The sequence below is a fragment of the Drosophila melanogaster genome, chromosome 2L, assembly GCF_000001215.4.
Source record: "Drosophila melanogaster chromosome 2L".
Classification (NCBI taxonomy): domain Eukaryota; kingdom Metazoa; phylum Arthropoda; class Insecta; order Diptera; family Drosophilidae; genus Drosophila; species Drosophila melanogaster.
In genome coordinates this window covers 8,043,458-8,068,192 of record NT_033779.5, presented here as the reverse complement: position 1 = coordinate 8,068,192, position 24,735 = coordinate 8,043,458, and the positions used below count along the sequence as shown (strand labels likewise).

Sequence of the window (24,735 nt, the reverse complement as noted above, 5' to 3'; positions counted from 1 at the left end):
CAATTCCAGCGATACTCAACCATCTTGATTTTTTTTTTAGCAATTCGCCCAACTTTTTACTCTCTGGTAATGGGTGATCCCGAGATATCCTACTGGGCTCAGGAATTTAAGCTGGATGGTTTGGCTTGGAACTTTATTCTCTGCACACCGGATAAGCTTAAATATCCGCTACTGGTGGATGCATTGACTGACATACTATCCATCACCGACATGTCAATGTATTCCAAGGAAAAGGACAAGGAAGCGAGCATGCATAATCTTTGCGCTATACAGTATTGCTTTACGATTGCCTGGAAGCTGAATTTGGGTTTGCCGCCCTCTACTTCTCACGTAGAGTCGCTGAAGGCAGAGCGATCACCCAATCTGCACTCACTGATGTGGAGTATACGTCTACCCCTGGCCAGTTCTCACTACCTAGTCGTTAGCAGCCTAATCAAGCAGGGAATGTATACCCAGTACGCTGAGACGTTGTGGACTCATGTGGGCGACATAGGTGCCGATATAAAATATAGTCTCAAGCAAACAATTCTTGGTGTGGAGGCGTTCAATAGTCAAATGAATGGAAATGGTAAGTACTAAAAAACTTATAATATGGTTAAAAACAAACCACAATGTATTGAAAATATTCATTTTGCAGGAACTCCCCGCCTCTCCGATCTCATCCTTTTTGATTCTTTGGTGGCGCACATGCAGGCGGTAGCCTGGGCAAACAAGGAGGGCCTCAAGTGGCCGCGAAAAGAGAGCGAAGATGCCGCTGGCGAGCAGTCCGCTGGTACATCCTTAACTTCATCGTCAAACGATCCGGAACTTTATTCTTCCAACGAATCAATTGATGATCAAAAATTGAAACAAGACGACGACGGTAAGCTGTCAAGTGATTTGCAAAAGTATAATCAACTTGTAAACGAGCTAATGGTAAAGCTCATGAATTCTTACCAATTGCTTTCGGTGATCGTGCGTGGCCAAATGCTAAAGCAGTTGTCAAGTTCAACACCGGAGAAGGCACTGAATTTGATTGTGCCCATTGTAAGCGATAAGCCAGCAATTATGTTAGAACTCCATGCAGCTTTTCTAAAACTCCTGCCCAACGAGGACAAACAACTAATAGCAAACGAATGGCCAAAGTGCCTAATGGTCAATGATTTTGCATTCAATGGAAAGCAACATCCGGTGGAACCATATATTTTGAACGTTATTGATGCTCACATTATTGAGCTGACACGAGGATCCAATTACTCTACCCTGCACACTCTGAAACACTGCTTAAAGTCTATCCTGCAATTGTTTGAGTTGCTGCTACCACATCGCACCGCGAACGCAGAAGTAGAGACTCAGCTAAAGCAATTGCTTATCTCCTCAATGCTGGACATGCGAACGGATTACTTGCAAGGACACAGCGAGCATTGTCTGCGCGAGATCCTCAGTGGTCTGACACAAGAGGCACAAAAGCTGCTGCTTTACGAGCACATGGTTGGATATTGCTATCGCATGCTCAAAGAGTTTGCTGCCGATCTTCGTCAGCCCCAGTCTGCGGGGCCTAGTGGCGGAGCTCCTCTTGATCAGGATCGTGCTATGTTTAACGAGTCCATGCTGTTTGCCGTGCTTAAAACTATGTTCAAAATGCTGGAAAAGCCGGTGGCAGTTCAGGCCATGCGCCAGTTTTTCAAAGATCAGCGCTCTGGGAGTCTTACCACACTTTTGCTATCGTTCACTGGCACCAGTCTGCCTGTTAGCTATGCGCGCAAGATGCTGCAATTTGTTAACCGACTTTTCCAGCTATCCTTACAAGCGGATTCACAGTTCCAGCATGAAGATCTGGTTGAGTGTTTCTCGGAACTGGCCACAGTTGACGTAGCTCGTTTAAAGCAATGGTTGGGCCACATTATCTACGGCCCTAATGTGAGTACCGATGTAAGCACCTCCGAGGCATTAGACACCACCTGCCGGATGCTCACCAGCATTTTGCAGCCGTCGAGTAGCTCCAGCAGCAATGCTCAGACGCCAACAAATATGGCCACCGTTTCGGCTATGCCAAGTATCTCAGACCAGTTGGATCCCATGGAAATTGAATACGATTGCGGAACTGCAGCGGGAGGCGGAGAAAGTAACCCAGGAACCGGAGGAGCTGCAGCCAATACCTCGCAGATTCTGAGTTTGTGGCAGGCTGCGCAGCCAAATCCGTCGGAAGAATCTTCACAGGCTTGCGATCATAGTGATAGCGAACGAAATGGCGCGTTGCTCTTAAGCTTCGTGAAGTCATTGGTGAAAGATCAAAGCAAAGCATCGCAGATAGCTCCACCACTGTTCCAAGCTTTGCTTCAGCTCGGACAAACATTAATTTCACCACCCCAGGAAGGCTGCGATTTTGCAGATGTACTACAGATAATGATTACTCTAGCTGACGCCAGTCCAGCACGCGGCCATGTCGCCTTGTTCAATACCACCCTCCTTTGGCTGGAACTGGCCAAATTGCAATTACCGGACAAACACTTGAAACATGCAGAGAACGTAAGTGCCCAGTTGCGCTATTTAAGCGAACTTCTTCAGAGCATTGGCTTCCGAGGCAGTAGGCAACATAACCCGCCGTGGGATGATGAACTACAGACCGATATTGATGAGCTATATGACGAGCTAGCCGAGGAAGGTGAGCAAGACTCGTTGCTTGACGATTCCGACGAGGACACGTTGAACAACAAGCTGTGTACCTTCTCGCAGACCCAAAAGGAGTTCATGAACCAACATTGGTATCATTGTCATACTTGCAACATGATAAACACAGTTGGCGTCTGTTCTGTGTGCGCAAGGGTTTGCCATAAGGGACATGATGTCAGTTACGCCAAATATGGAAATTTCTTCTGTGACTGCGGAGCCAAGGAGGACGGATCCTGTCAGGCATTGAGTAGGCGTATCGGCAGCAATGAGGTTAGAGATTCAGCTGGAATTGGCAGCTATCTACCGTCCCACATGAGCTTACTCGCTGGAAAGAAGAGGAGCAGCTTACCAGTTGGCCAGCCAGTACTTACGCGAAAGGATTCATTGACTAATGAACGGATCGCAGTACTTACCAAACTGTTGGAACCTTACAGAGAGACACTTCAGCACCAGGATCAGTGGCTGCTGGTCGTAAGATGCATCCTAGAGTATTTTGACCTGCTGCTACCATCAATAAACGAAAATTGTATGCTATACTCCATTGTCGGCTGCCACAAGAGAGCAACTGCGGCCTTGGAGAGACTCCACCTGCTTGAACAGAGCTTCCAGGTAACCGATCAACTGATGTTTGCAACTTTGGGCTCACAAGAGGGAGCTTTTGAGAATGTTCGAATGAACTATTCTGGCGACCAAGGTCAGACTATAAAGCACCTACTATCATCCGGAGTTGTCCGCCGTGTTGCCTTCTGCTGTTTGTCCTCGCCACATGGACGTCGTCAACAGTTGGCTGTATCCCATGAGAAGGGAAAGGTGACCATCCTCCAGCTGTCGGCACTGTTGAAGCAAGCAGATGCCTCCAAGAGAAAGTTAACTCTAACGCAATTGAGTTCTGCACCCATTGCCTGCACGGTTATCTCCCTAGCTGCTAATCCGTGCAATGAGGATTGCCTTGCAGTTTGTGGCCTAAAAGAGTGTCACATTCTCACCTTCTCAAGCAGTGGCAGTACTAACGAACACATAGTAGTGAACCCCCAACTGGAAAATGGAAACTACATCAAGAAAGCTGTGTGGCTGCCTGGCTCACAGACTCTTCTTGCCGTTGTAACTTCGGATTATGTAAAGATTTACGATTTGGCAGTGGATACATATAGCCCAAAGTACTATTACCTAGTGGCCGTTGGCAAAATTAGAGATTGCACGTTTGTGTACCAGGATGGCAACTACAATATGCTGACCTTTGCAAGCAGCGGATACATCTATACTCAGCAGTTGGATCAACAGAGTCTAGCGGTTCATGGAGATTTCTATGTAACCAACACTTTGGAGCTGAGCCACCAACATATCAAGGATATTGCCGGTCATATCGGAGGCGGTGGAGTATCCATCTACTATTCGCATACCCTACAGCTGCTCTTCTACAGTTATTCTTGCGGAAGGAGCTTCTTTTCACCACTCACCAATGTAAGTGAAGGCGTGAAGGGAATATATCACCTGGACACAAATTCGGCTAGTAAGTCAGCTTCGAAGGGACCACTACAGCCTCTCGTGCAGTGGACAGAGGTTACAGGGCATCCAGGATTGGTTTACGCCAGCATGCAGACATCGAATAATCCGATTATATTGATGATAACCCCTGAACGGATTTACCTGCAAGAGATCAAGGCACAATCGGCCAAGTCACGAATCATGGACGTTGTTGGCATTCGTCATGCGGTTGCCGGAGTGGAAAAAACTACGCTTTTGCTCCTCTGCGAGGATGGAAGCTTGAGGATCTTTTCCGCTCAACCAGAATACACTAGCTTCTGGCTATCGCCACAGGTTCAGCCATTTGGTAATCAGTTGTACTCGTCCACCTTGATGGCTAAGGGAGGTGGATCTGGTTCGACTTCAAAGTCCAAATCAAATACAGCATCTGGAAAGATGACCAGCAGAAAGGCAAGCCAACAACAGAAGCAACCCACAGCTGGAGGTCAGCCCGTTTTCCCAATTGACTTTTTCGAGCACTGCAACATGCTAGCCGATGTGGAATTTGGAGGCAACGATCTGCTCCAGATTTACAACAAACAAAAACTAAAGACGCGTCTGTTCTCAACGGGAATGTTTGTGGCCAGCACCCGATCGAATGGCTTTACTCTGGAGGTGATCAATAATGATCCCAATGTTGTAATCGTGGGAATAAGAGTGTTAATTGGAACTCAGGACGTACAGCGTGCTCCCCAATCTGTGACTATTCTGGGACGTACTATACCCACACCGGTCAGGAGGGCACGTTGGTTCGATATCCCCCTGACCCGGGAAGAAATGCTCCAGTCCGACAAGTTATTGAAAGTCGTGTTTGCTAAAGCTCCAGATCCGGAGCATGTGACATTACTGGATTGCATTGAGGTATATGGAAAATCGAAAGAGCTGGTGGGCTGGCCCGACGAAAGCGAGGATGTTACTGTCCCAGGATCCAGTGCGCCAGCAGTATCTTCCTCCCAGGCAAGTAGCGCTAACTTTGGAGAAGGATTCAATTGCATTACTCAGCTGGATCGAATGGCTAATCACCTTTTGGAAGTAATGGATTGTGCACTGCATTTGTTGGGATCTGGAGTACCTGCTTCTATGCGTCAAAAGGCAGTTAAAACAGCGAGTGCCCTATTGCTACTGCCAACGCCCAATCCTGTTCAGACCCAGGCGCGCTACGTGCTGGCCACTCTATACGGAACTAGAGCATTGTACCATAACTACAAGGATGGAGTGCTTCTTCAGTTTGTAAATAGAGAACTACAGTCAATGCAGCCGAAGCTTGAAAAACTTGAAACTCTGCGGGAGATCGACCCTGAGGCTTTCTACCGCCTAGTTCTGATGGTCCGTGGCATTGCCAACGCACGACCCCAATCGCTAGCGAAGATCTGCGTGGAGAACAACTATGATATTGTTCCAACCCTCATGGGAATTGTCTTGGAGTTGCATAAGGTTACACCGACGCTAGACGAACCCGTGAATATTGTGAAGCGAGGCTTGTGCCAGCCGGAGACCATTGTCCATTGTCTGGTAGAGATAATGTACGGATTTGCCTTGGCCGATCCCGGACAGGTTGGTCGCATGACCAAGTACTTCATTGATTTGCTGAAGCATGATGCTAGCGTGATTAGCCACAGCGCCAAAGAGGCCCTGATCCTTTTGCTTAGTCCAAGAATGAAGCGCAGAAAGGTGGCCATAGTTACACCCCCAGCATGTTCAACACCGACTCCCTCAACGTCTACCATGCAGGCACTGCAAGCAGCGGCTTCTTCAGCTGCAAGTGATATCATCGAGGAAGCAGCTGGCGTTGTTGTTGATGGGTCAGTTGGAGGAGGTGGATTACCCGAACCGAATGCGGACGCGGAAGGTGCTGCAGTTGGAGTAGGAGGAGTCGGTCAGCAGCAAATGCTCAATCTGGAGGCATTCATGGGTGGCGGTTTCCCTCGCTTACTCGGCCTACCCGAAGATGCCGACGATGAGGCCATCATGGATATTGCCATCGCATTGAGTCTCCAACAGCACGGTGGGGATGCAAACGCCTTGCAGTCTCTTCAGCAAGGATTGGCCAATCTTCAGGGCATCCGTCAAGCTACTGCCATGGCAGCAGCTGTGAACGCAGCTGCCAATGTCTCCCTAGGTGGATCCGATGATGATGAAGGTTCCAATGTGGCAACCGATGGATCAACATTGCGTACTTCTCCAGCAGAGCCTGCTGGCAGCGGTGGATCAGAGAGTGGAGGCAGTGGAGTAGAGAGTATTGGTGGAACATCCGCCAGGAGCAGCAACTTTGGCGACCACGCGAATGCCTCGCCGCCGCGTCAGGGATCCACCAAGGACGATCAAGAGCAGCCAGGTCCCAGTGGCGTTGCTGGCTCCGGTGGTGTTGCTGTTTTGAGTGCCATGAGCAGCAGTGAGGATAATGAAGCAAACGAGGACGATAAGCTCAGCAAGCTACATGACCTTAGGTAAGTGTAAAAATATATCATATGCTGTTAGGGTATATCAATTATGTTCCATTATAGAATTGCTGTGCTGGAGAGCATTATCCAACATCTAGGAACATTCGACTTGTGCAATGGCCTGCAGGCAATCCCACTGATCCAGGTTATACTCATGTTGACTACCGATCTCAATGGAAACAACGAAAGGGATCAACAAGTGCTTCACGATCTGCTTACTGCTCTAGTGGACTATGTGGAAATTGGAAAGCGAGGAGCTGCCGCAAGGGTAAATAAAAAATTATTCTATAAAATATATCTAAACATTTAAATTGCAGATGGAGACAAAGTGTCCTGGCAATGAGGTGCGCCTCGCATTGCTTTCCCTGTTCGGAGTTCTGATGGGCAAAACAAAGTCAAAGCAAACTGGAACAACATCGCCGCCGCATCAATTTAAGGACAATAGCTCCTTTGTGGCCAGTACCACAGCAAATGTTCTCAGTAAGAGTGGAGCATTCGTTTACGCCCTAGAAGCACTAAACACGCTACTGGTGCACTGGAAGAATGTGCTAGGAGATCCTTATGCAGCCGGTGGCGGATTAGCCTCACAGTCGGCACAAGCCAGTGGCGGAGCTTCAGGTCCCGGAGTTCAGCTACTGAAGCCCATTAAACATGGTCCTAAACCTGACATATCCATACTTATACCGCACAACTATCTGAAAAACTACCCGGATATTTTCGAGTCCTACGATGGACTCCTAACTGAAATTATCGTGCGATTGCCATATCAAATTCTGCGCTTAAGTAGCGCCCATCCGGATAACTACGATAGTGGATTCTGCGAAGCGATGACCTTTACACTTTGTGAGTACATGATGCTAAATTTGAACACACTGCTTCGTCGGCAAGTGCGAAAGCTCCTGATGTACATTTGCGGCAGCAAGGAAAAGTTCCGCATGTATCGCGACGGTCACTCCCTCGACGCTCATTTCCGGGTGGTCAAGCGGGTGTGCAACATTGTCAGCAGCAAGGTGATTTGGTATATTGTAACTATTATCTTAAATATTAATATTCTTTAATTTTTGCATTCAGACTGGTGCTCCTTACAACGCTAATCCTCCTATGCTTTCATACGATGCACTGGTAGAGTTGACGGAACACCTACGTACTTGCCAGGAGATAAGCCAAATGCGCACGGGCAACTGGCAGAAGTTCTGCGTCGTCCATGAAGATGCGTTGGCCATGCTGATGGAAATCGCCTGTTATCAGTTGGATGATGGCGTGTCGCCTATTATTATACAATTGCTACAGGCGGCCGTTTGCAACTTACCCCCTCCTAGTGGATCTAAGCAGGCCCAGCCGCAGCCATCGACCTCGTCTGCCTCCGGAAAACTTCGAACAGATCGTGAGAAGAGCGAGGATACAGACGCCTACTACTCCAAGTTTGATCCAGCCCAGTGTGGTACATTTGTGCACCAGATCTTTAGATACGCATGCGATGCGCTGATAATCAGATTTGTGCGAATATTCCTGTTGGAGAACAACATTACTCAGCTGAGATGGCAGGCCCACTCATTTATGACCGGACTTTTTGAGCATGCCAATGAACGGCAGCGTGAGAAACTTCTCAACATATTTTGGAACCTGTGGCCATTGGTGCCCACCTACGGTCGTAGGACAGCGCAGTTTGTCGACCTATTGGGGTATCTAACCCTAAGTACCAGAAGTATAACAGAACGACTGCCAGAGTTCGTTTCCCGCGCTGTGGATGTTCTCAGGCAGCAGAACGAACTGCTTTGCAAGCATCCAAATGCCCCAATATACACCACCTTGGAGTCTATACTTCAAGTAAATGGTTACTACCTAGAATCGGAACCTTGTTTAGTGTGCAACAATCCAGAGGTGCCGATGGCTAATATAAAGTTGCCATCAGTTAAATCAGACTCTAAGTACACCACAACCACAATGATTTATAAGCTAGTCCAATGCCATACTATTTCCAAGTTGATCGTGCGGATTGCCGACTTAAAGCGGACAAAGATGGTGAGAACCATTAATGTTTACTACAACAACCGCAGTGTCCAGGCGGTAGTGGAGCTAAAAAATCGCCCAGCTCTGTGGCACAAAGCTCGCTCAGTATCCCTGCAATCGGCACAGACCGAACTGAAGATCGATTTTCCACTACCAATCACCGCATGCAATTTGATGATCGAGTTTGCTGATTTCTTTGAAACTGTGAGTGGATCCAGTGAGAATTTACAATGTCCACGTTGTAGTGCAGCAGTGCCGGCTTATCCGGGAGTCTGCGGAAATTGCGGTGAGAACGTGTTCCAGTGCCACAAATGTCGGGCCATTAACTACGATGAGAAGGACCCGTTCCTGTGCCACTCCTGTGGCTTCTGCAAATATGCCAAATTTGATTTCAGCATGTATGCCCGTGTTTGCTGCGCTGTTGATCCTATAGAATCGGCAGAGGATAGGGTCAAGACTGTTTCACTGATTCACAGCTCCCTAGAACGAGCCGATAGAAATTACCGCCAGCTGCTGACCAACAAGCAAATGCTGGAGCTTCTTATTCAAAAGGTGGCCGAGCATCGTAGCAGTGATCGAATGGTCGAGGACAACATGGCCAGCGTGCACAGCACTTCTCAAGTAAACAAGATTATACAGCTGCTCGCCCAGAAATACTGTGTGGAATCGCGCACCAGTTTCGAGGAGCTAAGCAAGATCGTTCAGAAGGTCAAGGCATGTCGAAGGTACTATCACTGATTTAGAAATTATAATTTTTGGCTAATAATAATTTTAATTTTAGCGAACTAGTGGCCTACGATCGTCAACAGCAGGACCAGCCGCCGGTTAATCCCGGCTCAACAACCGGTGCCGAAAATCCCACCACAAATCGCTGCTACGGCTGTGCACTGGCATCTACCGAGCAGTGTCTGACGCTTCTGCGAGCCATGGCTTACAATTACGATTGTCGCGTGTGCTTGTATAGTCAGGGACTCGTCAGTGAACTGGCTGAGCACAACCTGCGACGAGGCACTCCCCTAATTCAGGAGGAAGTGCGCAACCTGTTGGTCGTACTGACTAAGGATAATGCCGAGGCATGCATGCATCTGTTGCAGTTGGTGACCACAAGGGTGAAGAATGCTCTGATGGGATCGATTCCTCTGATAAGTTTAGAGGCAGCTGTGCACCAAGAAATGACACTTTTGGAGGTGCTCTTGGGCCAGGACGACATCTGCTGGGAATACAAGCTAAAGGTCATCTTTGAGCTGTTCATTAGCAACTGCCGGTAAGTTTTATATTAGAAAATAATATAAATGTGATATAATTTAAATTCTTTCTACAGTTTGCCTCGTGGTCCGGTAACAGCAGTACTACACCCCTGTCTGCGCATCATGCAGAATCTCATCTGCCCGGTTCTGCCCGGCAGCAAGCCCAATCAGAAGGTGGCCACTACAGATTTGTGTAGCATGAAGATGTTTGAGGGCAACACGGTGGACTATAGGGCCTGGCTGAACTCAGACCGTAATCATGAATACGCAGCGTGGAGCAAGCGGATGCCGTCAAACAACCAGGCTAAGCTAAAGAATGCCAAGGATCAGAATGTGGCGGCATCCGGCGGATCAGATGCACCGCCGAAGAGCAGGAGGGAGGTGCGAGTCGCATTCCTTAGCGAAAAGTACGGAAAACGCTGGCGGGAACGTGTGCTGGACAAGCAACGAGTGATTAAACCTCTTGTATTCAACGCCAAGTGGATACAACCGTTGCTATTTAATGCAAACTCCAGATTCGGTCGCCAGCTGGCCTGCTCCTTGCTGAGCAGCTTGAGCCGAACTAACGAACGGCGGCAACAGGCTCTGAATATGCTGACATCGTTCTTGAAACATGTAGGCGAAGCAGGGGAAGCCAGTGCAGAGTACTTAATGCTGTACAAGAACATGGCCACAGAGCAACCCTGGCTGCAGTATTTGGTCCTGAAAGGAGTATTAAGTCAAATCTCACAGCTTCTGGCTATTGAAATCAGCAAGGTGCACCGCATGGAGGAGTACTCGCTTTCTTCAGATTTATCCTTAGGATATGCACTGCGCCAGTATGTGGAATTGTTGTGGCTACTCCTAGAGTGTCCAAATATCCGCAGAACCTACAAGACTCGCATGCTAGGACCAGTTCTGGAAAGCTATCTTGCCCTAAGAAGCTTAGTCGTGCAGCGTACGCGACTCATTGACGACGCACAGGAGAAGCTGTTAGAGATGCTAGAGGATATGACCAGCGGAACCGAGGAGGAGACACGTGCCTTTATGGAAATCCTTATTGACACCGTAGAGAAGACCCGCATGAATGACATTAAAACACCGGTGTTTGTCTTCGAGCGCTTATATTCCATTATTCATCCCGAGGAGCATGACGAAAGCGAGTTCTATATGACATTAGAGAAAGATCCCCAGCAGGAGGACTTTCTGCAAGGTCGCATGCTGGGTAATCCTTACCCCTCGAGTGAAATGGGATTGGGTCCATTGATGCGGGATGTGAAGAATAAGATTTGTACGGATTGTGAACTAATCGCCCTGTTGGAAGATGATAACGGCATGGAATTGCTGGTCAACAACAAAATAATAAGCTTGGATCTGCCCGTTAAGGATGTTTACAAGAAAGTTTGGTTAGCTGAAGGAGGCGACCGAGATGCCATGAGAATTGTATATCGCATGCGCGGTCTCCTGGGAGACGCCACAGAGGAATTTGTGGAAACGCTGAACAACAAAAGCCAGGAGCAGGTGGACACCGAGCAGCTGTATCGCATGGCCAATGTGCTGGCTGATTGCAACGGCCTACGCGTAATGTTGGAAAGAATTGGCAGCCTGCAGCGCATATCGCGCAACCGAGAACTTATCCAGGTACTGCTTAAGCTATTCCTTATTTGTGTGAAAGTGCGCCGTTGCCAAGAGGTGCTTTGCCAACCCGAGATCGGAGCCATCAACACGCTGCTTAAGGTGCTACAAATGTGTCTCCAGTCGGAGAACGATTCGATTCAATCGGCGGTTACCGAGCAGTTATTGGAGATCATGGAAACAATACTATCGAAGGCGGCCAGCGATACGTTGGACTCGTTCCTGCAGTTCTCCTTGACATTCGGTGGACCGGAGTATGTAAGCGCACTAATATCGTGCACAGACTGTCCCAATGTTAGAAACAATCCTTCGGTGCTCCGCCATCTTATTCGTGTCCTAGCCGCTTTGGTCTATGGCAACGAGGTGAAGATGGCTCTACTTTGCGAGCATTTCAAGGTAAGGTGTTACTTCTTGCTTATACGATCGAGGATTAATATTGTTATATTTTCAGGACACTTTGAACTTTAATCGCTTTGACAACGAGCGCACACCTGAAGAAGAGTTCAAGCTGGAACTCTTCTGCGTGCTGACTAACCAAATTGAGCACAACTGCATTGGCGGCACTCTCAAGGACTACATAGTAAGTCTCGGCATCGTTGAGCGATCGCTAGCCTACATCACCGAGCATGCGCCTTGTGTCAAGCCCACTCTCCTGCGAACCGACTCCGATGAGCTGAAAGAATTCATCTCGCGGCCAAGCTTGAAGTATATTCTTCGTTTCCTCACCGGCCTCTCAAATCATCATGAGGCAACTCAGGTGGCTATTAGCAAGGACATTATACCCATTATTCATCGCCTGGAACAAGTATCCAGCGATGAGCATGTGGGCAGTCTGGCCGAGAACCTTTTGGAAGCTCTCTCCACCGATTCGGCGACAGCAGCGAGGGTGCAGCAAGTGCGTGACTTCACAAGGGCAGAGAAGAAGCGGCTGGCAATGGCCACGCGCGAGAAACAGTTGGATGCATTGGGAATGCGCACGAATGAAAAGGGCCAGGTGACGGCCAAGGGCTCCATCCTGCAGAAGATCGAAAAACTGCGCGACGAAACAGGACTAACTTGCTTTATTTGTCGCGAAGGCTACGCCTGCCAGCCAGACAAGGTGCTTGGTATCTACACCTTCACCAAGCGCTGCAATGTCGAGGAGTTTGAGCTGAAGTCGAGAAAAACCATTGGCTATACCACCGTCACACACTTCAATGTGGTCCATGTGGACTGCCACACATCAGCCATAAGATTGACACGTGGCAGGGATGAATGGGAGCGTGCTAGTTTGCAAAATGCCAACACCAGATGTAATGGACTGCTGCCCCTTTGGGGACCCGCCGTTGGAGAGGCGGCCTTCTCCGCTTGCATGACCCGCCACAGCAGTTATATGCAGGAGAGTACCCAGCGCTGTGACATCTCCTACACCAGCAGTGTGCATGACTTGAAGCTGCTGTTGGTACGATTTGCTTGGGAACGCAGCTTCCATGACGATGCCGGCGGAGGTGGTCCGCAATCGAACATGCACTTCGTACCCTACCTGCTCTTCTACTCCGTCTATCTGTTGCTTTCGTCGCGATCAGCGGCTAGAGACAGCAAGACTCTGCTGACGTATTTGCAGGCGCCGCCCAGCGAGAAGTGGTTGGAATGCGGATATGAGGTGGATGGTCCGCTTTTCATGGCAACCATTTCGCTGTCACTGCACAGCCGAGAGCTATGGAATAAGCATAAGCTAGCACATCTGAAGAGGATGATTGCAGTGGCCCAGGGTCGCCACGTCTCACCCGCCGTGCTGTGCAAAGCCTTGTTGGCTCCTGCAGACCGCCAGGTCAAGGATTACACTGTTTACAAGCCCTTCCTTATGATGTGGGCATTGGTGGACTTGATCTACGACAATCTGTTCAAGACGGTAAGCACGCCCAAGGAGGAGGATTGGCCGATTTCCCTGTTCGACTATCTTCGTAAGAACGATGAGGCTTTGCTCAAGTCCACGGATAGCATCCTGCAGACCCTAACGGAGGAGTTCCTGCCCTGCACTTCCTTTGTCGAATTCTGTGATGTTGCAGGTGAGTGTCCGTGGCAGCTCCATTTGAATTTCGTCATTTAATTTAAATTGTTCAACATCTTAGGTCTCCTGCATCTCATCGAGCACCCGGACAACTTCATCGAAGAAATCCTCGCTGCCCTGCCTTCAACATCGAGCTCTAATTAAAATGCAATCGCTGTTTCTAACCAAATAAATTGCAGAACTTTAAGCGATTGCTGCGTATATATAAACATACAGCATAAATTTATATTTAACACATCCTAAACATTTAATCAATAAAAATTAATCGTTTGCACAATGTAGTGAAGTGCTTGTATTTATTGAGCTGGGAATAAAAGACAAAGTCATTCGTTTATATATCATATCTTCTTTATTGCAAAAAAAAACAAATACAAATTATAAAATAGGGTATAAATATATTGCAAAACGGGACGAATTGATTAATTTCTAATATACATCAGTTCTAAAAATTTCTCTAATTTTGTAAACTCAAATATACAAAAATAGTACCACATTATAGGGAGGGAATTGTAAACTAAATTGATATAGTGAGAATTTCTTACAACCATTTGGTTACAGAGATTAGGAAAGATTCTGTAGGATTTTGTTCGTTTGTGATGTGCAGCTGGGAAATATTTCGAAATATTTCAAAATTGGATATCATTCCAATTTACCCAGCCATTTTTGTGTCAGTGAGCTTTTGTGTAAACATAACAAGTGTGTGTAAAAAACTGGATTGATCATAAAAATAGTTTCTCGTTCTTAAAATAGTAGGTACACCGGTGCGTAAGAGTGCGCAGTAGAGAGCTAAAGAACTAATTGAGCAAATGCTAGCCACCACAACTGGGAAGGAATATCATAATTAATACTTTATACAATACAATTATATACTAGGTATGCAAATAATATCGTACATATCTAAAAAGAAACCTATTTGAGCGACAGACATGCACTTATGTGTTTTTGGAATCACCAACGTCTAATTGCTATGACACTTTCAGTATACTATAATTAATACGTATATCTTGATTTCTTTGTTCTTCATATGGCTTCTAAATGTTATTGTACGACATTCTGTTGCGCGATAAAATTGACATTCCTATAAGTACTTTTTTACTGTATCAAATTTAATCTGCTGCATCTTCACATTTCACTAGGTCATTGCTCCAGATGCTTATGATTTGGGTTATTTTAAATTATCTTTTAGTTTACATATTTAGCCAAATGAAAATTCATCTAAATCAGTCCGAAAATTTGTTCTGTTTTTAAACTACGTGAATGCATTGCTGTATCCTGTTGCAGATTCGAGACCCAATTCCATTATATTATGCTTATAATCGAATATTTTATCCATTTCCTGTATGTTATTCTTCTTGATAGACGATTTGTGCGTACACAATCTGTCGTTTAACACACCTTTGTTGCATATTATGTACACATAGTATTTTAGTTATTTGCGTTATCTAAACTTTATGTACAAAAATTACCTACACTATTCATATACACCGATATCTAAACGTATGTCTTTATGCTCCTCTTAAATACGTTCTTGCATAGATATTAAACTCGGTTCGACTCTTAGACATTGACTAACATATAGTTTGTTCGTGCTGATGGAGATTCCAGTTTAGGCCGGGTGATTCGCCACATTTTGGCCCCTTTGGGCGCGCATAAAGTGTCGCGTATTCAGGGGATATTGCCGCGAATAGGAAATGAGAGTGGACCCCAAAGCAATGCTCAATGGAGCTCGCGACCGGCCTGGCAAGCTAATAAACACCGTACCCACAGCCGCCAAATTGTCAAATGTGGGCTCTATGGCTACCATCATAATGCGCGAGCTTTGGCGTCGTGTGGAGTGGTGCATCACCGATTGCGAGTCACCAGCAGATTGCTCTTGGAGAAGAAGCGCCTGGCGGGCGCGCTGTCGCATGGCACGGGCCGAGGAGGAGGAGGAGGTCGGCTGCGGACTGTCCATATCAAGGCCGTTCGAGGCCAAAAAGATCTGGGCGAATGGACGCTTGGCCAGGTGCAACATCTCGACCACATGCTGTCTTCTAGCTCGTCTCAGATCCGCTGCCTGCTTCACCTTCCACACGATCACGCAGACGGCGAGGAAGAGGAAAAAGCAGGAGAAGAACACTGAGAAGAACACAAACAGATCAATGTGCAGCTGATCCTGGCGAAAGACGACGGAGCCGTAACTGGGTTCTGGTCCAGAGCTCGCTCGTAGAGCAATAAAAAAGCGTGTTGCACTCAAATTGTGGGCATGCTGGGGCAGGGTCAGCACCAAGCGATTCTTTAGACCAAAGAGGCGCAACAATGTGTTGCAATGATTAAGCGTTACATGTGTACTCAAATCCTTGGCGTGCTGATCCTTCACTATAAAGTTGTGACCACCATGGCTCTTGCAGTCCTGTAACTGGGGCACGTAATACGTATTGGCTCCGATCCTCTCTCCTCCGCCTCCTCCTAGGCCCCCGCCACCAATGCGACGTTCGGGTGAAAACAATTTCTGTATAGTTACATTATCGTGCCTCGGCAAAGCAACATTCAATGGATGCTCCCGTTTTATCTTCGGTCCCCAATTGTATCGGTTGTCAAGGAATATCTCGTGGTAGCCGGTTGTCTCATTCGTCTCAACTATAAATGAGTCGTCCTGTGGTGACATAAAAACATCCAACTCGCCTTGGGTCACATCGATAATGATGCGTATATCCACGTTCATAAAACGAGGCTGGATCACGAAGAACACTGTTTGGCCGGGCTTTAGGGCAGCTGGCTTCGATTTGCATTCCTCTGTGGTTAAATGTATATAGAAAACAAGAAAGAATGTTATAAAATTTACAAGACTAATAAAATTATGAAAATTATTATCCTTTTGCCTGTTACATACATTTTCAACATCTAGTAAAATCTAGTAAACCCTTTTACTCTACGAGTAAGGGGTATAATTATATAAAACACAGAAGGCACTTACCAATTGGCTTGGCGTCGAAGCACATTCGCGACTCAACAGTTATCTGCTTGTAGCACTGATGGCCATCTGTGGGATTGCCAGCGTAGGAATCACGACACTTGGAGCACTGAACCATCCAGCAGAGCTGCGCCGAATTCTTGCCCCCACCCGCAGTGCAGGTAGCATCGCTTTCCGTGTTGTTCGCGCAATTGCATTTCTCCCCGGTGACGGGATCGCATATGTTTCCATGTCCATGACACTGGCAGGGCCGGCACTCCTTGTGCAAATCCTCACTGCCACGGAAGTATCCAGTTAAACAGCTATCGCAGCGATCACCAGCGGTATGATTGCCACACCTCAGGCAGGTGGCATTATAGGCTGGACCCTCTTGTAATATCCTTTCCAGCTCCGAGCGTGTCATATTAAACACTGCCGGATCCGCATCGTAGGCAACACACACATCACTATGGCCGTGGCAATAATCCAAGCAAGGTTGGCAGGCATGACCTTCGCGAGGATTGCCAACAAAAAGCGGCTGACACTTTTCGCACTGCTCGCCCATCGTGTTGTTGTGGCACTTGAGGCAAATATCCAACCGACTGCTGGACTCGCAGTTAGAATGACCATTGCACAAACACTGGATGCTACAGTTGGCGCCCACGTAGCCAAAGTCGCACTGGCATTGATCCGGACTTACGCAATTTCCACGGACACATCCTTGGCTGCAAACCGGCAAGCAGGCACCCTGCTCCTCGCGGTATCCCTGGGCACAGACGCACTTGTATCCCACTGCTGTGTCCAGGTCGATGCACTGTTCCGACACAGTGTCACAATTGTGATGGCCATTGATGCACTCATTCTCCGCCGGACACTGCACATAGTGCCAGGATACAACATCAGCATGGGTTAGCTGTGAATCGTTTCGCCAGCTGGCATATATAAGATCGCAAGTGGATCCCGATGGATGTTCCTGCTTGTGCTCCAATGCTCCCTCCGTGCAAATGCCATCACCATTAAAACCCTCGCGGGCGCACCAACCACAATGGGCGTGCTCCAGACAACTGGAGCACTGTGTGTATACATGACATGGTTCCGGACATCGTTGCAGCTCGCTAGCTTCCAATACCAGTCCACAAACGCCACCAGCACAAAGTAGTGGCTGCGAACTGGGCGTCAAGCACAAGTTGAGCATAGTGGACCATTTGCACTCCTGGTGATCTTGAGTTGGCGTTTGACTCAAACACAAGCTGCAGTTTTCGTAGGTGTGGCATGGCAGGGGGCAACTTTCGACCACCCTGTATTGATTTTTTTCCACCAATTCCTTGGCTATGCATTCAACAGTGCCCAGTTCGTTTCTGGCCCAGTTGCATTGTGGCTGAAGCATACAGCTTTCACAGCTCAATTGATAACATTGTGGCAGGGGACACAGACCTAAAACTCCAACACTCAGTTCCTTGTTGCACCAGGCACTCCTCCTTCCGCAATCAACTCCAGCTGGAACGCACCTGCCTCGAATGCCACAGTCGTCACACCAGTGGCATACAGGAGCCACTTCTTGATGTGTTGGCCAGGCCGCCAAACAGGCTCCACAAGTTGCAAAGCTCGAGCAGTTTCTACTCGCCATCCAGTCATCATCGCATGCAGCGCCATTGTTGACCACCAGGGTGCCATTGTGATTGGCACACGGTGTTCGTCCATGACTAAAGCAGTGGCTACTGTAGCTATAAGTGTTCTGAATAGTACAGTAGCTGCAGCCCATATAGTGCCGACATTGGTACTTTCCGTTGCTCCACAGCTGGCAAATATCATCGGGCAAGGTTATCTTGGTGACGTGACTGTGCGTGGAGCTGCCATCCCATCCACCGATAACATAAATCGCACCCGTATCCGGATCAATTGCCATGTCCTCAGCATAACTCGAGGCTGGCACACGACCTATGAGCTCTACATCCTCGGTCAGTCGCACCCATTGATTGCATGCGTAAACATAGGCAATAAGAACATCGGTTCCATTGAAGGGCTGCGTCCGTCCACCATAAAGTATCATGTAGTGTTCGGTGGTGACGGCCGAGTGAAAATAGCGAGCTCTTGGCAGCAGCGATGCAGGTGAATTCAGTTCCCTGAAACTGGGAAGTTCCGTCCAGCTCAGCTTCTGCAAGTCCAACGCATATAGATTGCTCTGTGGTTCCGTGGAATATCCTCCAAACAAGTAAACACTGTTTGTCTCCTGGTGATAAACGGAAGTGTGCCCATAAAGAACAGGCATTCTAGCACCCACAGCAGCGAGCTGTTGCCATCGCCCGGTATCCAGGTTAAACTCCCACAACTCGAGTGGTCGGGATTTGTTTAGCGATAGTCCGCCCAGTAGAATCAACGACTCGTGCTCTTGGTAGCGTATATGGGTAAGCGTATGACCGGCTAGAGGCGGTGGTACATCAACCTGTAAGGAATAACCATTATTCATCAGTATTTGTCTTTTATCAACTTTTCCCAGGCACTCACCTCGTAGTCCGCTTCAGGTGGTTCTACCTCCACTTTTATTTGACTCCAGCGTTGATTCTGAATCGAGAACATCCAAAAATCATTTAGCAGCTGCGAGTTAGCACCAATTCCTCCGTAAATGTAGATAATCTGTTTTTTAACATAAATTTCGGACGCATGGAAATAGCGACCAAGAGGCATTCGATCCTCTGGAGTGGACGATTCCACTGTGACCTGCAGCCACGTACTATTCTTTGTGTCGAATTGTCGGAAATCGTTGAGAGGTCCATGATTGGGTGAGTATCCGCCGAACATCCAAAGCGATCCCCTGCGATCTGCATTCACCGAGTGTCCAAATCGCGGAATCGTCTTCCTCAGGTGCTCCAGACTTTCACTTAGCAGTTGTGTATTAAAGAGCTCCGTCATTACCAGATGGTTCCGCTGAACTAGGGTACCGCAATCAGCACCTGCATAATTGGCATTACTGCAGATGCACCGGCCATACTCTGTGTCGCAGAATCCCTGCATCCTCTTGGCGTTGCAGTTGCTTGGACAAATTTCAATCTCACAGCTTGCGCCCACATATCCGGCTGGACAAACACAACGTTGTTGGGCATCGCAGATGTGCGGAGAGATACAACTTCCGGCCACGCAATTCATTACGGAGTACAATGCATTAAATCCAAAGTGTCGTCTCTCACTTCCCTGCTTATAGTGGACCGTGACATGACTGGAACGTGCCTCGATAATCCTTGGCGAGCTGTAGGGAGCACAGACAACGGCTAAGAGCTGGTTCTGCTGAGTGGCACCTGTCAGGTCCGGCAGACTGTCATATATGTACACAGCATTCTCATCACAATCCATGGCCAGACTCTGCCACTGGAACTCCAGCTGAAGAAGCGATTTCTCTGCCTGCAATGTCTTCGGTTGTAATATCCACAAGCACTCTTTTACCTCCAGGCTGGCGCCCCATGGTGATCGATAAGATTGATATGAGCCAATAGCACTCTTGCCAATATTAGTTAATATTCCGCGTGATTCACATTGGTAATAGCATTTACCGCCGCCTCGAGGATCTCCGTAGTAGCCGGGAGCGCACAGTTCACAATTAAGTCCCTGGGTATTGTCCTTGCAATAGCACTCACCGTTGCTGACATTACAGACACCCAGATCTTGATTGCCATGACCGTTGCACTCGCAGGGAAGACATCCGTGTGGAGCGGTAGCGTTTCCATAGCTCCCTTGCCGACATCGCTCGCACTTTTCACCTTCCGACCAATCCTGACACTGATCACATTTCCCCAATCGTTCATTGCATGTCGAGTGATTATTGCATCCACAACTTAGTCCACAATCCGCTCCAGTCCAACCCAAAGCACAGCGGCAGGTGTAATCCGGCGGTCCTGAGCAATTTCCGTTTTGGCATAACTCATAGCAGGTCCTCACACAACTGAACTTGCCATCGCCTATGTAACCTCTTCGGCAATGGCAATTGTAGCTTCCCTGGGTATTGGTGCACTTCGCCTCCTTATGGCAATCGTGCAGACCCAGTCCACACTCGTCGACATCTGGACACTGGGCGTACGCCCACTCCGCATCGTGATGCGAGGAACTATTTAAAGCCAGTGAACAATTTCCAGCACTGTAGCTAAAATCACCCTGCATGCAGATGCCCTCGATGGGATTGTCACGATCGAAGCACCAGCCACAGCTCAGTGTTCGTAGACAGGATGAACAATTTCGATGCTGTTCGCAGGATTTGCATTGCTGCTGAAGAAAATGCGGTGTCTGCTGGGGTTTGTGATCGGCTATTTCTTGCGTCTGACGACTGACTACCTGATCCACCCATTCTCGGCACATTCCAAACTGATACTCGCTTGTGTAAACGGAAAAACTGAAGCACTGTGCGCTGGCCTCACACCAAACGCATCGTCCACGCTCGCCGAGGCATTCCTGACAGCCATGCCGTTCTCTGCAGGATCGTGGGCAATGCTCAACCGCCCGCACACTGCTATTGGTCTTGCCAATCCTACCGCAACGGGCGTCCTCGGTCCACCACTCGCACTCCCCACTCCGGGCGCAGGCCTCGCAGCTAACGTAGTTAGTGCAGTTCGAACACTGACTGGGCTGGCTGATCAGGTATGACCAGTGAAAGGTATCCAGAGTCTCCATCTTGCACACTTCAGTCTCGTTGACGGATCGCAAATGGCAGATATTGGTGAGAGGACACCAAGCACAGGAGGCGTCAGTGAGGCAGTGCAGACAGTTGGAGTACTGAGTACACTTGCCAGAGTAGTATGGTTCCAAATACTCGAATGTGAAGGCGTTTAGCTGGCCGTTATGCAGGTGCTGAAGTTCCATCTTGGTCTTTTGATAGGCGTTGTAAATACCGTTTCCTCCAATCCTTCGTCGAGTCTGTAGTTTAATATTTTTTAATTAGAAGTAGAGAAAATTGTGTAAAGCACTCACCTGAAAATCAATGGTGAAAGGTTGCTCGGTGGTTGGAAGCTGGACATTGCTGCAGTAGCTCTGGTTTGAGCTCTGCGTAGTGACGTTTACAAGCTCATCGAGATTAAGACCCAGGCCAGCGCGCAACACAGCCGAGGAGTAACTGGTGCACACCTGGATGGCTGAGTTGTTCCATTGATGTTGCGGACGCACGAATCCCACCAAACGGGCCAGCATTTCTCCTTCGAGTTTGTGCTCAAAATATGTGGTAAACGGCGGCGAGGCAAAATCCACCATAGTAGCATTCACAATACCCACGTAATCCGGCATGGTGTAGTTGATCGGAAAGTGGTACTTGATATATGTAAGTCCCGGGCGTCGATCAGTACTGGTGCACAACGATGGTCGCCGAATCTCAGTGCCCTTGTCACCCCACCAGCCTGAACTATCTCCACATATTCCGTAGTTGTCATCGCGATGATGGCATTTTGCATTCTGTACACACCATGTGCACTCGTTTAATCCCAGTTTGCTGGCCACCGAGAATGCTGCCTTATTTCCGGATGACTTTCCCCATTGCGAACCATGTACCAAACACGAGTGACAATCGCCGAGTGAGGGGCATATACCTGGGCATCTGGTGGTTTGCAGATTAGTTGTGCAGTTGGCACCGATGGTGCGACCGTAGCAGCTGCTATCTGCCGAGCACCAGCCACATTCCGGATTCGAAAGGCAGGCGGTGTGCGAGGAATGCAATCTGCAGGAGATCTCCGGATTGTAAAGAGTATTCTCAACCCTTAGCACCTGGGGAAGTTCGTAGGCAAAGAGATCCGCATTCACATTTCCATGGTAACCGCCGACAATCAGGAGTGTGTGATTCCGGCGCAGAGCAGCCGCATGTGCAAATACACCCTGCGGCTTGGGGTAAAGACTATCATCAGCGGAAACCACTTGATTAATCCAAATGTGACAGCTAAGATGGTACCAGTACATTTGGTTGTCATAGCAAATCTCATCTTTGTTGTGCCGGTGAGTATAGCCACCGAAGACAACCATGTAGTTGCCCGAAATGGTGGCCGTGTGGAATGCTCGCTCCCTGGGTATATTGGTGTCCCTGAGCGCCGTTCGGGGGTATAAAATCTCCGTCCAGTGCATTTGATCCAGTTGAAATGCGTAAATACGATCCGAGAGCTTAGAGAAGCGGGCCAAGCTCGTCATGATTCCACCAAACACAATTAACGAATTGGTGGCTTTGTAATAGACCGTCGAATGCGCTGCCAGGCGAACGTCCAAGGTCTTGCCGCCTCTCGGTTGCACCAGCTCCCATTGCGAATCTTCAGAGAGGGGAAGTGGGATACGATATACGCTGGATGAGAACTCACCCGTCTCCAGACTACCACCGAATATATAGAGATACGATCCAGCGGTGTTAAGCGTATGCCTGGCCAAAGCAGGCGGCTTCACTGCGGACCTAATGGCCATTTGCTTCCATTTGCCACCACTTTCCGTATTATTGTACTGCCAGAGATCACTGTAGAAACTACCATTGGCATGCTTCCCGCCATAGATAACGAAGCCGCCGGGCACACTATCCGCTGCATGGCCATATCGTCCGTGCGGCTTGTGATCCGTAACCTCCTCCAATATATCTTCCAGATACTCGTTCAACTCTTCATCCGTCGAATTCGCATTCACAATCGTAAGAGGCAGGGAGGAGCGCGTGCGGCGCTGGTGCAGATTGGATTCCGCCAAGGTGTACAGAATGTTGCGGAAGAAGCTTACGTCGCTATTCAGACCCCATAGCTTGGCCTCGTCCTCGTTTTTGTGCTGGAGAACGGCCTTAAGCAAGGTATGGTCGATTTTTTGAGGATGGTAGAAGTGACGGCGACTCTGGAGCGCAATACCCCATTCATCCTCCCACTGGCTGGTGCTGAAGCGATAAATCTGAAATCCAACCAAATTAGTACGTTCTTTTGTATCGTGAATACAATAGAATAGTGTATACGACTTACCTGAAGCGTGCTTATCACGTTATTTAGATCATATCCGCCGAAGACGTAAAGTGCGTCCTCGTCTTCCATGTATACGGCGCTGTGGGCGGCACGGGCCGTCATTCCCTCGGCGTCGGTGGCCAGCCAGCGCCAGCTGCTGCCCGCTGGATGATCACTCAGATCACAGAGCCGGCCGCTGTAACCGCGCGAGCAATGGCATATGCTTTTCTGGCAACGACCTCGTCCCTGGCTCTCACCACATCGCTGGGGACAGGCCTCATCCTCGCAGTCGGGGCCCACCCACTCGCCGTGACAAACGCACTGATGACCCACGCACTTTCCATGATTATGGCAGTTGTTAAGACAGTTTGATATGTAGTAAGAGGCGCGAAAGCCGTCCAGCACGTAATTCGTGTCGCTGTACATCAGGATGAGCATCTGCAGAAAGAAGATAAGCTATGAGAAGGGCATCTATGAATGGTGAACAGTGTCCCTTAATGGCTGCCACCATGTTATAAATATATTGGTACAAGATCAAGCTTAGCGGATGTAAGTTTGACCCTAATGCATAAAGATAATATTCAACAGATTATTTTGGAGCCTGTCTCATTGAAGGTCATGAATGGTAAAAATATTCCGGGTTTCTAATTGTGCAAGTTTTTGAATAACTTTATTCCACAAATAGATCCTATATATTTAACCACTCGTCAAGGCAAAACACAACTTACACTCCCGCTGCGCGCCACCAGTCGCTGGGGCTGGGTGCGTCCACTGAAGCTCCCCAGGAGCGTCGAGTTGAAGGAGTCGCCATCATAGACGTAAATGTAGTCGTAGGAGCACTCGGTGCCCATGCTGTGGAAGGTTAGCGTGATGTACTGGCTATCATTGCGCGCCTTGATGAGCCACTCGCAATGTGAGTCCTGCGTGTAGTTAAAGCCGGAGGGTCCATCGGAGATTTCGCCGTAGGGCTCCGTGAACACCTTCCGGCTGCGATCGCATGGCGCCGACGGCGATGTGGACGGGTGGGCCTGCTCTGTTTGCAGCACCAGCGTCCAGAATGTCAAGGTTGCTAGCAACGCGTACATTTTCTGCATTTTAATCGCTCACTTTTTATGCAAATTTTTGGCTATCTAACTGGTTGCCGTTTTGGCCGTTTAGATTTGCTCTAGCCAGCGCACGCTGGCTGCTGCCATTGCTCACGACTTGCCGCTGGGCCCGGGCCACCAGCGCATCCGGTTTCGGCTGCTGGAGATTCGCTATATTTCCAATTATTTTCCACAGAAAATTGTTGAAAATATTTCGATTTATTTTTTTTTTGTATCGGGCCCTATCGGTCTTCGAT

At 48.4% G+C, this 24,735-nt stretch overlaps 2 protein-coding genes across 4 annotated transcripts in view, besides 1 other annotated feature; one reads left to right on the top strand and one right to left on the bottom strand.

The window, feature by feature from the left end:
- The window catches only part of poe (purity of essence), a 17,303-nt gene extending 3,432 nt beyond the window's left edge, over positions 1-13,871 (top strand). The window contains exons 5-13 of one of the 2 annotated variants that reach the window (NM_057638.4): positions 41-568; positions 638-6,623; positions 6,681-6,885; positions 6,935-7,627; positions 7,689-9,352; positions 9,409-9,891; positions 9,949-11,884; positions 11,940-13,536; positions 13,600-13,871. In NM_057638.4, the coding sequence (NP_476986.1) occupies positions 41-568; positions 638-6,623; positions 6,681-6,885; positions 6,935-7,627; positions 7,689-9,352; positions 9,409-9,891; positions 9,949-11,884; positions 11,940-13,536; positions 13,600-13,682 (13,175 nt within the window). In that variant the 3' untranslated portion in view covers positions 13,683-13,871. The remainder of the gene's footprint in view (positions 1-40; positions 569-637; positions 6,624-6,680; positions 6,886-6,934; positions 7,628-7,688; positions 9,353-9,408; positions 9,892-9,948; positions 11,885-11,939; positions 13,537-13,599) is intronic. The other variant, NM_001273293.1, reaches the window with a different exon arrangement.
- On the bottom strand, positions 13,867-24,722 carry Megf8 (Multiple EGF like domains 8). 2 transcript variants are annotated; one of them, NM_135336.4, is made up of 6 exons: positions 24,122-24,722; positions 23,415-23,831; positions 21,424-23,346; positions 18,976-21,369; positions 16,495-18,913; positions 13,867-16,313 (listed from the first exon to the last, which is right to left on the bottom strand). In NM_135336.4, exons 1-6 carry the CDS (start codon positions 24,476-24,478, stop codon positions 15,145-15,147), a joined length of 8,679 nt encoding a protein of 2,892 aa, NP_609180.3. In that variant the 5' UTR covers positions 24,479-24,722; the 3' UTR covers positions 13,867-15,144. The 2 variants fall into 2 exon arrangements, with proteins under 2 accessions (NP_609180.3, NP_001285738.1); NM_001298809.1 differs by lacking the exon at positions 23,415-23,831.
- Positions 16,391-16,428: a mobile genetic element.
- Positions 24,723-24,735: the final 13 nt, after the last annotated feature.